At 42.5% G+C, this 17,300-nt stretch overlaps 1 protein-coding gene across 2 annotated transcripts in view; it reads right to left on the reverse strand.

Moving 5' to 3' along the window:
- The window catches only part of CERT1 (ceramide transporter 1), a 372,368-nt gene that overhangs the window by 77,812 nt on the left and 277,256 nt on the right, over positions 1-17,300 (reverse strand). For both annotated transcript variants that reach the window (XM_029575160.1, XM_029575169.1), the window contains exon 8: positions 8,030-8,122. In XM_029575160.1, the coding sequence (XP_029431020.1) occupies positions 8,030-8,122 (93 nt within the window). The remainder of the gene's footprint in view (positions 1-8,029; positions 8,123-17,300) is intronic.

The following is a 17,300-nucleotide window of genomic DNA, read 5'->3' on the forward strand; positions in this document are numbered from 1 at the left end:
AGCACCTAATATGTATGCACACAAAATGTGCATACAAGCCCATGTGCTTAGTCCTACTGGATGCCCAAACTGAACGCCCAAGACTAACGACTAAACTGGGTACACAAAATGCATGCAGAAGGAAGAATGCCCAATTGCATGCACAAACGAGAATAGGTGCACACCTGGACGCTCAAGCATGTGCCAAAGGTCTGAAGCAAAATAGCACGATAAAGCACCCCGCGGCCTAATGCACACCCAAAATGGGAGAAGTCTGGAAGCGGGGCCTAGTGAAACGGCTGCTCAACCTGCTGTGCATGCACTCTCTCCTCACAGAACTCCCCAGAGACATGAGCAGGACAGCCAAACACCAGAGAAAACAGACTTCCTGTCACTTTTTTTTTAATGTAAAAAAAAAACAAAAAACAAACCATTTACCTGAACTCATCAGCCCTCCCTGGCTGAGAGCAGGAACAGGGTCCCAGGTATGGGGAAAGAGAGCAAAAGCCTTCACCGCTGAGCCTCTCTCAGCCTGCAACCGCTAATTGAAATTTAGGTCACACCAGTAAAGGCTACCGGACTGAGGCACTCAGAGAGACCACACGGTATCACCTCAGGTGGCAAGCAGTGCTACATAAAAAAAAAAGGTGGAAATTCACGTTTACCATCTCCTGGAGATGGAGAATACTGGTGGACTGTCAGGGCAGGACTATTACCTAAAGCACGTTTGCTTATTGTAAATGGTGTTTTCTATAGATAGCAGGTCGAATTAGCCATGACACATGGGTGACGGCACCGAATGGATACTTCTGTCAACTTATAAAGCTTTTGCTCTTCTGAGCATATGCGAGAGTTCCTGTGTGGGCATTGCCTCATGACCCCTTCAGTCAATTTTAGAGCTAAATGTAGTTAGGAAGTTGATTCTACAGAGAGAGATGGGTATTTAGCATAGCTAATTCATCCTGTCTATGAAGTCCCTCATTTACAATAAGGAAACTTTCTTTTTCATCAACAAGCTGGGCTGAATTAGCCATGATATATGGGGAGTCCCAAGCTGAGGGCTGTAGCAGAGCACTTACTGAATAAGTAATCCGGACACCACCATGGAGAGTTGTTTACTGGATGAACAGGCTATGCAAAACTGCTTGTCCAAATTTATTGTTGCTCTTTGATAAATTGTTCAGACAGTAATGGGACATACTGTCTGGCAACCAAACAGCAGCTTTACAGATGTCTTCAAGAGGCACAGCACGCAAATGAGCCACTGATACAGCCATGGCTCTCACTTGATTAACTGAATCTGTAATCTGGAGTCTGCTAGTGCATTAACAGTGCATGATACAGTCTATAAGCCAACTGGACAAATTTGGCAACTGCTATGCCCAGTCAGTTAGGATCATAAGAGACAAATAGTTGTGAGGCCTATGATGATGTGGCAGTCTCTCTTTCAGTAGGTAAGCCAAAGCTCTTTTACAGTCCAAGGAATGAAAGGTTTTTTCACTATCATGCGCCTGAGGCCATGGAAAGAATGTAGGTAACACAATGGCTTGATTTATATGAAAAACTGATACCTTGCTCTAGCAGCCTTGATGGGAACCTCGCCCGTGAAATAGGAAGTCAGTCAAGTGCATCTCCCTCAGTACAGCTATCCTCTTTAAAAGTATGAAGGAAACTGGAATTTGATGCAACATTGCACCAGTAGCACAGAGGCCTGGTGTGGATCCTCGTGCTGAGTCGAGGCTCAATGCTTCAGTGGTGCCGAAGTTTGGTGCACTGGTGAATGGTGTATTGACGGCCCTGGTACTATATGCATTGACTGCTTCTTTGGCATTGGTTGCGCTGCTTTTTACTATGCCATGAGCCCCACAATGGAGGGTTTGCCAAGGCCTGAGAATGGTGCTTTTCTGCTTACTTGACACAGAGGTGGAGGGGGCCCCAGTCCTGCTCCAACGAGGGGGGAGACTTGCTTCAGGAGCTCCTGCTTAATTTGGCACCCAGGAAGCTAGAAGAGGCTGCGCTCTGAGGAAGATAGAGTGGGGCTCTTCAGAGATTTGTGTAGTTCCTCATCTTCCAAGCTCTGGACTTCAAGGAGCAATTAGATTGGTTGTGGCTTGATCCTAGGTACTGGTAACAAATATGTCCATCAGTAATGATATTTTCCTACCACATATCCAGTTTTTGAAGCCACTAACTAGGGGCTTCTTAGTGCCAGATATTTTCCGTGAAGAATTTTTTAAAAATATAGCACTGAAAAATGCTGTTTGGGTGGCTGCTGAGGCAATGCAAGAATAAAACAAATTAAGAAAAATTAAAGATACTAAGATATCACTTAAAGAAAAACAGATTGGGTACACATCTGTGCTGATGTTCAGATGAAAAAAAAAGACTGAAGGACTCATGAAGCAACTCCTGCATATGCTCAGTAGAGAAAAAACTGAGTTAAGAGAGAAGGGTCTGTTGAGATGATATCCAGGTGTCTAATAAGCAGAGATGAATTAGCCAAAATCATTACCTCTGAATTTTATCATTCAACCAGTTTTCAATCCAGTTTTACTATCTCTTGTTCTATTCCCAGTCATTCAATATTGCTTACTAAGTGTTTATACCCCTAAAGCCTTGGCAAAATCCAGCTAAATGGCAACTATATTATGATTTTTACAAGATCTAAGTGCTTTCAGCATATATTATCAGCATTACTATATTTATCATTTTTCTTTACACCTTGTTTCTAGTATTTTCCCTTGGTATTATAAGACTGACTGTTTACTTGTTCCATTCCACAGATTTTATAGACCTCTATCATATCTTCCCCACAGCCACCTCTTTTCTGACTTGAAGAGTCCTCACCTCTTTAGCCTTTCTTCATAGGGGAATTGTTCATTAGAAAGACTGGTCTATAGTTATCAGACTGTGGTTTTTCCCTTTTTCACACAGTAGCATCACATTTGCTTTCTCACGTGTTTTCAAGGGCGCTAGAAATGGTCCCATTTCATTTTCACAGAAACCAAAACATGCAAATTAATTGAATTTTTCCTTTATGAAAATACAAAAAATCCACTTTATTAAAATTCAAAGTGCAATAGTAATTATACACCAGCTTCAAGGAGAGGGGCAGGTAAAACAAACAAAAAAGGAATGTACTTTAAGGAAAAAGTGTTCTTAGACTGAATGAATACTGTGTTATAAACAATAAAATGAGAAGATAAAAATGATTTTTTTGGGTTCCTGCAATAAAAACATTATTTTATATAATATGTCTATTGCAGGAACCCAAGAATCATTTTTATCTTTTATTATCTTTTTATTTTATATATATATGCAGTTCCACAGAGAAACCGGTAGATGTCTTAAAAATGATCATAAAAGTCTATGCTACACGAGACTACCCTCCTTTCCTCCTATCTGTCAAGGTCCTTATCAAAGCAACATAAAATGCTAAAATACGTCCCTTTGGATCAGACCCTTCCTTTTATTCTCTGATTTAAATAGGCCTTGTGGGCACAAACACACCAAGTACTGTTTTTTGTTCTGTTGAATATTGGAGAAATTACTTACCTGATAATTTTGTTTTCCTTAGTGTAGACAGATGGACTCAGGACCAATGGGTATCATGTACTCCTGATAGCAGATGGGAGACTGAGTCAGATTTCAAAGCTGACGTCAGCCTACATATACCCGTGCATCATGCTTAGCTCTTCAGTATTCTCTTCGAAAAGCAATTGTGGTCCTTTAATAACTTGATTAACTTGGTTAACTTGATTAACTAGGACTGGTTCAACTGATTTCCAAACTGGAGACTGCCAGTGCACTCAACCGGATAACACTGACACCCAGCAACTATGGGTGTCTTGAACTAGGGGTAATACCTGGCTTGTCTTGTTCTCAGGGTTTTTCACCCGAGGTTTCCGGATTCTGGGGCAGCCGTGGGCAGGATGCTGAGTCCATCTGTCTACACTAAGGAAAACAAAATTATCAGGTAAGTAATTTCTCCATTTCCTAGCATGTAGCAGATGGACTCAGGACCAATGGGATGTTCAAAAGCTACTCCAGAACAGGGCGGGAGGTTGCCCTTGGCCACTTAGCACTGCCCTTGCAAAGCCTGTGTCCTCCCGGGCCTGGACATCTAGGCGGTAGAACCTGGAAAAGGTGTGTATGGAGGACCATGTCGCCGCCCGACAGATCTCAGGAGGCGACAGCATCTTTGTTTCCACCCAGGACACTGCCTGGGCCCTTGTAGAATGGGCCTTGACTCGAAGAGGTGGAGGCTTCCCTGCCTCTACATAGGCCGCTTGATTACTTCTTTGATCCAGCGGGCTATAGTTGCCCGCGAAGACGCTTCCCCCTGTTTCTTCCCGCTGTGAAGGACAAATAGGTGGTCCGTCTTTCGTACAGATTCTGACCTTTCCAGGTATCTGACTAGGAGTCTGCCAACGTTAAGATGGCAAAGGCGACGTGAGTCTTCAGAGTCCTTGGGTTCGTCTGGAGATGGTAGTGAGATGGTTTGGTTTAGATGAAATTGAGAAACCACTTTCGGCAGAAGGAGGGGACAGTGCGTAGCTATATGGATTCCAGTGTGAACCTGAGAAACGGTTCCCGACAGGATAGCGCTTGAAGCTCAGAGATGCGACGGGCTGAACATATTGCCACTAGGAATGCAGTCTTCAAGATTAGGAGCCGTAGTGACAGACCGCAAGTAGGTCTGAAGGAAGCTCCCGCGAGGAAGTCTAGTACTAGATTGAGATTCCATAGGGGTACCGGCCACTTTAGGGATGGTTGGATTTGTTTGACCCCTCTCAGGAAACTAGAAACGTCTGGATGGGTTGATAGACTGATGCCGTCCACTTTGGCCCTGAAGCAGGCCAGTGCGGCCACCTGAACCTTGAGGGAGTTGAGAGACAACCCCTTCTTCAAGCCGTCCTGTAGAAATTCCAGAATCATGGGAATTTTGACTGTCCACGGAAGGATTTCACAGTCCTCACCACCAGGCTTCGAATACTCTCCATATTCGTATGTAAGCTAGAGATGTGGAGAACTTGCGTGCTCGGAGCAAGGTGTCAATCACTGCCTTAGAGTATCTGTTTTCTTCAGGTGAGACCTCGCAATGGCCAGATCATAAGAGAATCGATTCGGATCTTCATGGAGGATCATTCCTTGCCGGAGCAGGTCCCTGTGTGGAGGAAGGTGCAGAGGGTTCCCTGCAAGAAGTCTTCGAATGTCTGCATACCATGGCCTTCTTGGCTAGTCCGGGTCCACTGGAAGAAATAGTCCCCTGTGGTATTCTCTTGCAGATGATCCTGCCCAGTAGTGGCCATGGGGGAAAGGTGTACAGCAGGTCTTCCTGTGGCCAGATCTGGACGAGGACGTCTATTCCCCAGGATTGCGGTTCTTGTCTGCACCTGAAGAACTTGGGAACTTGGGCGTTCGACCGGGTTGCCAGTAGATCCATAGCTGGGGTTCCCCAGCGGTTTACTATCAACTGGAAGGCTGTGGTCGACAGCGTCCATTCCCTTGGATTTAGGCTCTCAACATCCAGAGAGACGTTGTCCTTTCCCGTGATGCGGGAGGCTGAGATCCCTTGCAGATTTGTTTCCGCCCACGCCATGAGGGGGTTTATCTCCAGGGACATCTGTTGGCTCCTGGTTCCTCCCTGGTGGTTGATGTAGGGAACTGTTGTGGCGTTGTCAGACATGACTGACAGACTCGCCCCAGAGTCTGTGGCCAAATCGTAGACAGGCTAGTCGGACTGTTCGGGCTTCCAGCGTTGGTTTCTTTTGTTCATGTCTTCCGGTAGGCGAGGTACTGGAGATTCACCTCATTTGTTGGCTCACTTCTCCAATTTGCTTCCAAAACAAGAGGGATCCTTTAAAAGGCATTCTCGTGAGGTTCGTTTTGGAGGTTGCATCGGCCGACCAATTTTGGAGCCATAGTTGTCTTCTGGCTGCAACTATGGAGGAGACGCCCCTGGCTGAGGTGCACACTAGGTCTGAGGTCGCATCTGTGAGGAAGAATATCGCTGGTTCTAATGGTTCAGCGGACGTGTTTGCATCTCTGGAGAGAAGCAAGCAGGCACGTGTTACTACAATGCAGCAGGACGCGATTTTGCAGGGTCATTGCTGCTACATCAAAGGACTGAGGATGGCTTCCTGACATCTGTCCTGGGCATCCTTGAGTGCCGCTCCTCCTTTGACTGGGATGGTTGTTTGCTTAGAGATGGCGCAGACCATGGCATCCACTTTTGGGAAGCGTAGGATTTCCTTGGCCGTGGGTTTCAGGGGTATAGGGCTTCTAAGGCCCGTCCTCCTTTGAAGCTGGCCTCCGGGGATTCCATTCCAGGTCAATCAGTTGTTGTACGGCCTGCAACATTGGAAAATAGCATGAGGCCTGATGGAGGGACACCAGGACGGGGTTCGTCTTTGGTTCCGCTGTGGTACCCGTGCCTGGAATGGCCAGCGTCTTCAAGGTCAGGGACACGAGAGCTGGTAACTTGTTGTTGGAGAAGAATCACAGCAAGGTTTGGTATGGATCCATCCCTGGGGGGGATTTCCCCTTCCTCCACAGTGTCAGTCTCGTCTCCCGAGGTGTCTGTATTGCCTGTAGGGATGCTCTTGCCAAGGTGAGGCATGTCTTGAGCGGTCTGAGAGGTGCATGGAAGATCTTGTGCTTCTGGTGAAGACTGGGACTGTCGCTGGTGGCACCGATTGCACCTGGACGAAGGTTTGTAGACCTTTGAAGAATTCCACCCAGGAGAAGGTCCCTGGGTCCATATTGAATCCCGGCGGATTTATGGTGGAAGCCCCTGAGGTGCCTTCCAGTGTAGGCACAGAGTTGGAGATACAGAGATCCGGGGTACTATCATTAGTGGACACAGAATCCACTACTGGCTGTGGGGGGCCTTGCTTAGGTTCCCCCTGAGCCTCTTCGCACTGCTGGCGCAATGTGGATGCCATTTCAGCTTGCGCAGCTCTCAGGTGGCAGGCTGGGCAGAGGGCTTGTCCCTTGATCTTCTTGGCTAGTGGTGCCATGACTTGTGCGCGTGGAGAGATTCAAAACTTGTTTGTGCACTTTGGTATGCGCGCCGGGAGGCTTAGTTGTGTGCTCCGGGTGCATTGATGATGTGCGTGCAGGTACCTGTCTGTGCGCCTGGGCGAGATGTGCGTGCTGCTGTGCTCACGGGCCATTTATGCACCCGACACCGTAGTGCGCGCTGCTGTGCACACGGCTCAGTTGTGCGGACAATACGGCGGTCAAGGAGGGGAAATGGCGCCGATGACCATGCGAGCAAGATGGCACCCCCCTCTCCGGAGGGTCTCCACTTGTGTGGACCCTCGCACCAGATCGGGGTCTAGCTTGGACGAAGCTGCTCAACCCGATTTAACAGACGCTGGAAGGGTCAATCTGTGCGGCAAATCGAGCCTTGGAGACTTAAAAGGGTTTCTACCTTACTTTGTCTCTGCGTTTCCTGGTCTCGTTACAGGCAGTCTCCAGTTGTGAGGGGAGAGGGAAATACCTTCACCGCCGTGCTCGATTCAACACCCGCTGCCTCTAAGGCACTCTGGGGGTAAGTCCACGCCAGGAGCCGGCTAGCGGATAGAGGCTTACCTCTGAGGGATCTCGAAAATCACCTCAGGAATTCGACTGGGGGAGGGACCCTTAGGTATCACTGCAGGAGAACGGGGCTCGTTTTCTTGAGGTAAATTTTCTCTCTTCTGTTTTAGAATTGCTAACACTATTCTAATGTGTGGATGTGTCCCTATCTGCTTTAGGAGAAGGAGAAATACTGAAGAGCTAAGCATGCTGCACGGCTATATGTAAGCTGACATCAGCTTTGAAATCTGACAGTCTCCCATCTGCTGTCAGGAGTACACTATACCCATTGGCCCTGAGTCCATCTGCTTGCTACACGCTAGGAAAGTACCTGTTAGTTTCATAGTTCAGCTGCTTGGAAAGATTTTTCTATGTAATCTGTACTAACATTTCCTTCAGATAGGAGCACAAATTTCTTTAGCACTAGTTCCTTTTAGAAAGAATAAAGACTGGGTATAATTCCTACCTCGTAGTCTGGTCCTCCAAAATGTGATTTTTTCTTTAATTCTGTCATGGCATTTTTATATGCCTCCTCTATTCTTCTTCTTTTTTCAATTTCCTGTAACAAACATAATAATCCATTAATAGTTACTAATTTTAAATCAAATGCTATGTGTGTATGTGAGGGAAAATATTAGAGAATGATAGTTTTCTTCTGTATTAAACTTGTAAAATCCTAAAAATGCTCTTTGAAATATTTATAGCAGTTAATAAAAATGTCATTGTTTCCTTTGGACTTTATTTTCCACTTAAGTGAAGGAATTATTTAGCTAGTGTGCTAACACTCAAGCCCTTATTTAGGGCTAGGCAACTTGCTCTGTGGTGCTGTAGCCAGCACCCATATCTGTAGCAACAGAAGGAAATAAAATTCAATGTCAGGCCTGTAATCTGGTATGTGCTCACAGACCCTATCTATGGCAGTCTGTTTCTCGCATAGCTTTCCTTAGTAAAAGAAAAAAAAACGTATGTGAGGAAGGTGCGTGGCTGCTGTGGTTCCTGTGAGTGCACTGGCTCGCAGGCCCATGATGAATTTGGTCTTTCTTTACTGCTGCTGGTTGAGATAAAAAGTCAGGTGAATACGAGAATCTCTGTAATCTCTTGGGAGACTCTCCCCATCCCACCAAGCCTATGGGGGTTGATGTTTTAAATCTGGCCCCATCAAGACTTCTCAAGTGTGATTAATTGAATTATTTAAACAGTTTAACCCTGTCAACTACAGCAATACAGTTGTGCTCATCGATTACATACCCCAGGCAGAATTGTCACGTGTCATTTTAAGAAAAAATGAGTGATCAGACAAAACATGTCTATTATGCATCACAGAATAGCACTTTCATTAACAAACCATAGCAAAAAAGGAAATAATAAAATGGTCCTCTTGAAAAGTCTGGAGCTATAGGTAACAACCTGAGGTGTTCTATTTTCTTTATTGAGATGATCCTGGCTGTGTGTTTCTGGTATAACGTGGTTTTTCTTTTTTCTTTTATGAGCCCCGCAATTAGTTGGATAGTAGTGTCCAGAAAGTAGACTTGCTGTGTGGATTGTTCCTGGCTCAGGTTGATTGTTAGGTGGAGTTTGCTAAATTGTTGGTGGAATTTCTTAAGTGCTTCAAGTCCATGGGTCCAGATGATGAAGATGCCATCACTGTACCTTAGGTAGTGGAGCGGCTTCTGGGAGGGTAGGATCTGGCGAAACATCGTTCTAAATCAGCCATGAAAATATTGGCACACTGTGCAACCACGCGAGTACCCATGGCAGTGCCCCTGACTTGCAGATGTAAGATCTTTTCAAATCTGAAGTAATTGTGCAGGACGACAAAATGGCAAAATGTGCTGACCAGATCAGCTGTGATGTCATCCGGCATGATATTCCTGATCGCTTGTAATCCATCTTTGGTGGGGGCGTTTCCACACCCTGCCTGCCTAATTCAATGCCTTCTCTTTGTTCTGTATCTCCCTCCTCCCCCCGCCCAACCCCCTATATATTTTATCCATCTTTGTACTACACTTCATGCATCGAATAAAGTGGACTCTGTCCTCAAAAGCTCATGCCTCAAAGTCTATAAAGGTGCCACCCACCTAGTCTCATTTTTGCTTTACTGGACTAACACTGCTATCCCTCTGAAGATCTATACTTGAACCAAAGAGGATTCAGAGGAATAATTAATAGAAATCTCCCCACATATTTTAGAAACAAAAAGATTACAATTTTGACTGAAAATAGTATTAACTGTTTCAAAAGATCAAATGCAGTGCTTTAAAGTTACAACACAAAACAAGGCACCAGAGAACTTTTTACTAAGGAGCAGAGGGGACTCACTACTATCTAGGAACTGATTAAAGGGTATGTTTCCATGAAAGAGATGCAGAGATTAGAGATTTCATTTTCAAACATCAGTTGACAAATTTTTACATCACAGACTAATCTTCAAGGAACAGGATAAAATACAAAATGAAGTCCTAATGGATTAAACTATCTGACCTAAAGAGACTACTTCTGACATGCTTAAAAAATAAATAAATAAATAAAATTGAAAAACTTTTCACAATAACCACTTAAATGATTTTTCTAGTTTGTTATATCATGGTCATAACTAAAATTAATGCTAAACCAAGGTAATAAAAATATGAAATTTGTTCAGAACACTTTTCAAGGACAATCTTTGGCCTATTTGGAACTTCTCTTTAAATGCCATTGTCACTTTTCTTAAGGATATTCTGATATTGGTTTTAGAGTTGATGTAATATATAAATAGATTTCTGAGAGAATGTGGGCTGATTATCTTGCTATCCATTGAGAATAGCAATTACAGGTAAGTAACTTACATTTTCTCTATAGACAAGTAGGATTAATAAGATAGCTGGGAATCTCTAAGGATGGTCTTCCAACAAAAAAAAAAAAAAAGGGAAACAGCAACAAATTGCCAACAAGTGACAAACATGATTTTGTGGGTGAAAACCAGCATGTTTTTAATGTACAGTGAGAACAAATTCAAATATAATGGGTCCTAAGGGGATACCTGTCTACAGAGAATGTATATTATGCTGAGTGGTGAGGAAGACAGTTTTCCTCTTTTTTTTTTTTGCACCTAGAAGTTTCCTCTTGCTCCTTTGATCTAACAATCAGAGCCCAGAGCTTGGATTTTTTTCTGTATTATGTCAACCCCAAGGTTCCTACTCTGGTATTTGCAGGGACAGTCCTCAGTCAGGGGCCACGTACCAGGGCTCTTTCTGGAACCCTGAAATCATGGGTCCTGAATCCAGACACTAGGTGACCCCTTGAATGATGACCATGCACTTCTTTCCTCAAGGGCTGTGAACACTGCCTTTGCAGCAGCCTATCGGGGAACAGAAGACCTAACATGGGGATCAAACCAACATTCCACATACTGAGCAGGCCTGCAGCAAACAGGTTTTTAAACAAACATATGTGAAGGCATATAATGTCTGGGCTTTATAAGGTTACGTAATGCTTGCTACAACTGATTCATAGAAACATGATGGCAGAAAAAGACTGCATGACCTATCTAATCTGCCTATCCACCCAACTAATTTTCTTTACGATTCCCATCACTCCCTCAGAGATCCTCTGTGTTTCTCTCGTGCTTTCTTGAATTCAGATAATGTTACTGTCTCCACCACCTCCACTGGGAGGCTGCTCCAGGCATCTACTATCCTTTCTCTAAAGAAATATTTCCTTAGATTACTCCTGAGTCTACTCCTTTTCACTCTCATCCCATAACTTTTAGAGCAGTGATGGCGAATTCCAGTCCTCGAGTTCCACAAACAGGCCAGGTTTTCAGGATATCCACAATGAATATGCATGAGAGATTTGCATGCACTGCCTCCAATATATGCTAATTTTCTCATGTATATTTATTGTAGATATCCTGAAAACCTGGCCTGTTTGTGGAACTCGAGGACTAGAATTCACCATCACTGCTCTAGAGTCCTTTTCATTGAAAGAGGCTCACCTTCTGTGCATGGAAATCTTGGAAGTATATAAATGTCTATCATATCTCCCCTATCTCGCCTTTCCTCTAGGGCAGCGATGGCAAAGTCCAGTCCTCGAGTGCCACAAACTGGCAAGGTTTTCAGGATAACTACAATGAATATGCATGAGATAGATTTGCATATAATGGAGGCAGTGCCTGCAAATCTCTCATATGCATATTCATTGTGGATATCCTGAAAACCTGGTCTGTTTGTGGCACTCGAGGACTGGAGTTCACCATCACTGCTCTAGGGTATATATGTTTAATCTTTCTGTCCCTATATGCTTTAGAAAGAAGGCAACTAAACATTTTAATAGCCCCCTCTGGACAGACTCCAACTGGACCTTTTTAAGGTAAAGCCTCCAGAACTGTACAAAGTATTCCAAATGAGGTCTTATTAGGGACCTATACAGGGTAAATATCTCCCTTTTTCTCCTGACCATTCCTTTCCCTACGCAGCCAAGTATCTTTTTGGCTTTTGCTGTCCCTTTAGCCACCTGTTTGGCCACCTTAAGATCAGATACAGTCACCCCCAGATTCTTCTAAGCATGAAAGAGCAGCAGGATTTTACTCCTAATACTGTACCTCTCCCTTGGGCTTTTGCAACGCTTAACTTTTTTTTTTCTTTTAAGCATTAAACCTTAGTTGCCAGACCCCAGACCATTCTTTGAGCTTCACTAGATCCCGCTTCATATTTTCCACACCTTCCTGGTTGTCTACCCTGTTGTAGATTTTGGTATCACTGGCAAAGAGACAAACCTTTCCTGACAATCGTTCTGCAATTTTGCTCACAAAAATATTGAAAAGAGCTAGCCCAAGGCTCAATCCATGACGCACAACACTAGTAGTGCTCCCCAATTTTACTGTATTTTCTTCTATTTTAATTTTTGCATTTCTGACTACTTTCCCAGATATTGTTGCCTGTCTTCCTCTTTCAGTGACCTGTTTATGAATGCTATGTTTTCTCTCTTACCTTTATAGCTACTTTAGAAAGACACAGTGACCTCTTTTTGCCTCTTACCTTTATTTACTTTCCTGACAAAAAACATTAATTACCCTTTAGTTTTGCCCACTGCTTTTCTACTTGCCTTAAATGTTCCCGTCCAGCTAATGACTCCTTGGGGTACTCCCCCATTTTTACAAACAGCATTTCCAATAGGCTTGGGCTGCTATCATCAGGAAATGTAGCTCAAGTAGCACAGCCGGAAAATCCAAAGCAGTACCCACCACAAACCCTAGTTTCCAAGAACCAGAAGATGCAATCTATTGTGCAAAGAATACCAGTAAAAAACAAGACAGACCAAGATAAATATAAAACAAAGATTTTCTGGTAGCAACTATTAGACCGAAGGGAAGTTCTTCACTGAGGGCGTGTAACTTAACATGTTAAATGCCTAGTTTCTTATTCATTTATTGCTATTTGGATATAGTTTAATATATATGCTACAATAGATCCTAATTTAATGTGATCTTTTGCTGAAGTAGCTTACAGTTTCTCATGTTCGGTTCAGAAATTCTACTCTCTTGCAGGGTGTCAGGACAATTTAAAATATGGGGGAGAGTAGACAAGTTACCTAGTATGGACAGTAGACTGACTTGGCAACATTTCCCAGCTAAGGACAAAAAGGAGGAGCAAAGTCCTGCAAGTGGTCAAGCTCAAATGCTGAAAGCTGAGATATATCCTTAGCTAGAGCAAGCTTTAAAGAAACATGTATCAAACATAACAGGTTCCTGTCTTACAATATGCAGGAGAAACAAGAGTATTCAAGAGTACTCTTACCAGACAAGTGAGGAGTGAGATCCAAACTACTAAACCTGATTTAGAGCAGTCCTTATAGACCCAGCCCAGTGAATTAGGGAATCGTTGTGCCAACAGAGACTCTGCTCGCTAGGGTTTTAAATGTGTGCGCTATAAAGGGTGGGTTTCCTTTTGGGCCAATAAGAGCTGGGACATACCCAGTGAAATGTTAATACTGGAGAAGAGAATTACTGCTTCCTCAGCCTGCATGGCTCTTCCTGGAGGACTCCAGCTTGTTTCTCCCACAGTCAGCAGTTCAAGACCCACTGGTCCTAGCACAAGCTAGGCAGCTGCAATCATGAAGACTGGATGGTCCTTATCTGTCATTTACCATGATACAATACAGGGATGCAAAGCGACCAGTTAGACCACCACAGGTGGTACAGGGATGTGCACAATACAGGATATTTGGGAGGAGTAGTGTAGGAAAGTTGTAAAATGTTGGTGATATCCTGCTTTCTTTAGTTTTGTTCTATCCTTTTCAATATTTTTGGTATAAGCAAGATGACTTAACGTGCCACAATGCACTGGTTTGACATTTGTTTACAGTTTGAGTGTTGGTGGTGGTAGGCAGGATTGGTGGATCCCATAGTTTTAATCTGCATAATTTATTTTGCTATACTAAGAAGGAAGATGAAAGGAGAAAAGTTCAAAAAAGATCCAATCTTAGTTGTAATTACAGCTTTGAATTACAATTAAGTTAAATTTGTTCTAATTACGTAACTTTGCAGAGTTCTAAGCAAATATCACTTGTTACCAGTTTACTAAACACAACAGCGTCCTTTTTAATTTTTCTGCTTTAAATAAATGGCTTAGTTCTATTCATGAGTGCAGTATGAATTAGGTTCTATGGTATGTTTTGGTATTACAGTAGCACTTATAAATATTGCCTCTAGTACCATCAACTAAGTCACAATATTCAGGTGAATTTTTTTCAACCTCCTTTCTTTGGCCTCCAATATTTCTGTCTACATGCTACTACTTGTATTTGCCAGAAACTGGAGAGCATGCATTGCCTTTTAGTACCAGGAGACTCACATAGCAGGATACCATGATGTGTTCTTTAAATTTTACTTTCCCATTCATACCATCCATGACTGTGAACTTTCATTCCCAAATATGGTTATAAATTAACAAAACATTGTAAGAAACTTTATGTAGACAAAAAGAACCTTCAATACAGGGATGCATAAGTTAATGGCAGAGATGGGTGATAGCATGCGACAGTAAAAAGGGCCAGTGTTTGGAGATGCTCAATGTTCTAATAATGTCTTGATTTAGAAAGCAGGTCATGGCATGAGACAATGTGCTGAAGTACATAAAATGATGTTCCATACCAAATGACATCAACAAATAATGGAGCTTATTTTAAAAGATTTGATCCTGCTCTTTCCACCATTCAAGGTGGGGAATAACATATCACATTCATAGAAGCAATGAAAAGCGCTGTTTTAGTATAGTATTTAGTATTTATTTGTTTTTCTTAATCTTAGCCTAACAGCCAAAGCTCTTTTGTGATTTAAAGGTTTATCTGTAATTTAAAAATACCTTAGTCCCCATAAAAGAAATTGGTAATATAATTACGTCTTGGTAAAGGAAACAGAATAAAGCTTATTGTAATCCACTCAGTACAGTGATCTACATTGGGCAGAATAAAAATTTTAACTACAGCTTCACAAAATGGTGAATAACGTTAACTAAAGACTGCATAGAAAACTTTAGATTAAAAATTAGGAAAATATTCTATGCATGCTATGTGGATGCTTTCTGGCTATTAGGTTTTAACAGTAATTTACTTAAAAGCCACAAGAGCTCAAATTTTAGCTTAAATTTACCAGTGGCAATTATGTTATAGTGTCACTACAGAACTGGAAAGTACGTTGTCCTCCTACAAAAGTGATAATCTGCAGCTCAAGTGCCTCCCATGTATCTTTATGCTTAATGATTTTCTCCGTCAAAATAAAATTACTTATTTTATAAACTTCAGCTAAGTTTTAAGTACAACATATACCTTCCAGGTTTGTACTTTTTAAAATGTCAAACAAATTGTAATTTAGGGTGAATAAGATTGAAAAGGTGTACATAATATTTCCAGAGCCATTCTGTTTATTTAGTGAATATTTCTAAAATGTTTTTGAGGGTGTAAGATACATCTGAGGAGGCTATTTTTGTCTATGGGAATGACAATGAGTATGTGAGAGAGAGAGAGAGAGAGAGAGAGAGAGAGAGTGTGTGTGTGTGTGTGTGAGTGTGTGTGTGGTGTACACGTATGTACTTAATAGAGCTTTGTATGGTGAGATGCTGTGTGCATATGTGATAAAGAATGTCTGTCAGAAAATTACTAAATTTAATATATAAACAGCAGAAACATCAGATTGGCCCATCTAGCCTGTCCAATTAAGAGTCTTCCACTTGTGGTAGATCATGCAATTTCCTATATGTAAGCTCAACGACAACTCCCTCTGTCTACATGTAATCTTGTCCTTCACCTGACCACACAATCACCCTACAAACCTATCCAAATGTGACCAGAATTCATCATAGTACTGGCTTCCATTACCTCCACTGACAGGGCACTACAGGCCTTATTTTCTACGACTCTTACAAGACCAACATTAAATCCAACACCCATGTCCCCTATCAAGTTTTATTAAACAAAGGACATGCTTGTGAATTATATTCCTACCTGTTCCCTCCACTCTTCGGGGACAGGTTTGCCCTCGCTGGCTACTGTCAAAGTTGCCCGACTGTTTGAGTCACGTGTTAGAGCTCTATCAATAGCAGGATCAAATCTCTGGAATGCCCTTCTGGTAGAGCTCCGGCTGGAAAAAGGTTACCAGCAATTCTGTAAAAAGGATAAAAGATCTTTTCCAGCAAGCATTTGAACCCTAGCTCTTACTGGTCCGCATTGCACCAAGGGGTCTGCAGTAATGGCTGACAATCACTCACATGAAAAGAGGCATCCCTCATTATGCAATTCTAAGGAAGACACAATAGGACTGGGGATTGGGTTCCATGTGCAAATTTGAGCTACTTTGGGTAAAATCATATTAAATTGCTGCTGGGAGATTAGATGGGTGTTTTGGTCTATCTGCTGTCATGTTTGTTGTCTGATGTAAAATCTGTATCTTACTTGTCAATACTGTTGTAAATTCATGTTTTATCAAGTATGATCTGCCAAGAGCTCAGTTTCAAATTCATGGATATAAATTTTAGTTAAATAACCAAGTTTTCTAATAATCCACAGTGTATCAAAATTAGCAAAGCCATTATCCAAAACATGGGGTCTCCCCATGCTCAATGAATTTTGGGTTTTAACCATGGTCACTCCAAGCAGGTTACCAATACCTTCTTGGAAACATAGGCTGTAACACAAGGTTTCTCAAACCTGTGCTGGGGACCCCACAGATAATTGGGTTTTCAGGTATTCACAATGGGGTAAATATTCAAAGGGATCTAGTCAGCTAAGTAAGAAGAACTTAGCTAGTTAGATCAAAGCATCTGAATATTTACTGGGCTGAGCAACTAAACACTGCCCAACTTCTGGGCAGACTATTACACAGGGTTAGGTCAGGATTTGGCCTGTCAAATCTAGAAACTACAATGGCAGACCTAAATCTGATCAGCTGCTCCCAGAAGCCAAAAGCAATGGAAAAAAAGATTTTTCTTGGCGTTTAAATTTGAGTGTTTAGGTCTTTTAGACTTGATAGCGCTGGGAATGCGAAGGTGAGCTAGGCAAGGAGGTTAAAAACAGGACCCGTTTAAGTCTGAAATAAGACTAAATCTACAGTAAATTAGACTATTGCAATAAAAAACCTGCCAAACAGACAAAAGGAGTCCTCTCTCTAAACTCCCTAACTCACCATTAAATTACCAGCACTGAATCAAGTCTCAAAAAACCTATGTTAGAGCTGAAATAACCAAAGTGACTGCTAACTGAAAATG

This window comes from Rhinatrema bivittatum, chromosome 1 (assembly GCF_901001135.1).
Source record: "Rhinatrema bivittatum chromosome 1, aRhiBiv1.1, whole genome shotgun sequence".
NCBI classification, from domain to species: Eukaryota; Metazoa; Chordata; class Amphibia; order Gymnophiona; family Rhinatrematidae; genus Rhinatrema; species Rhinatrema bivittatum.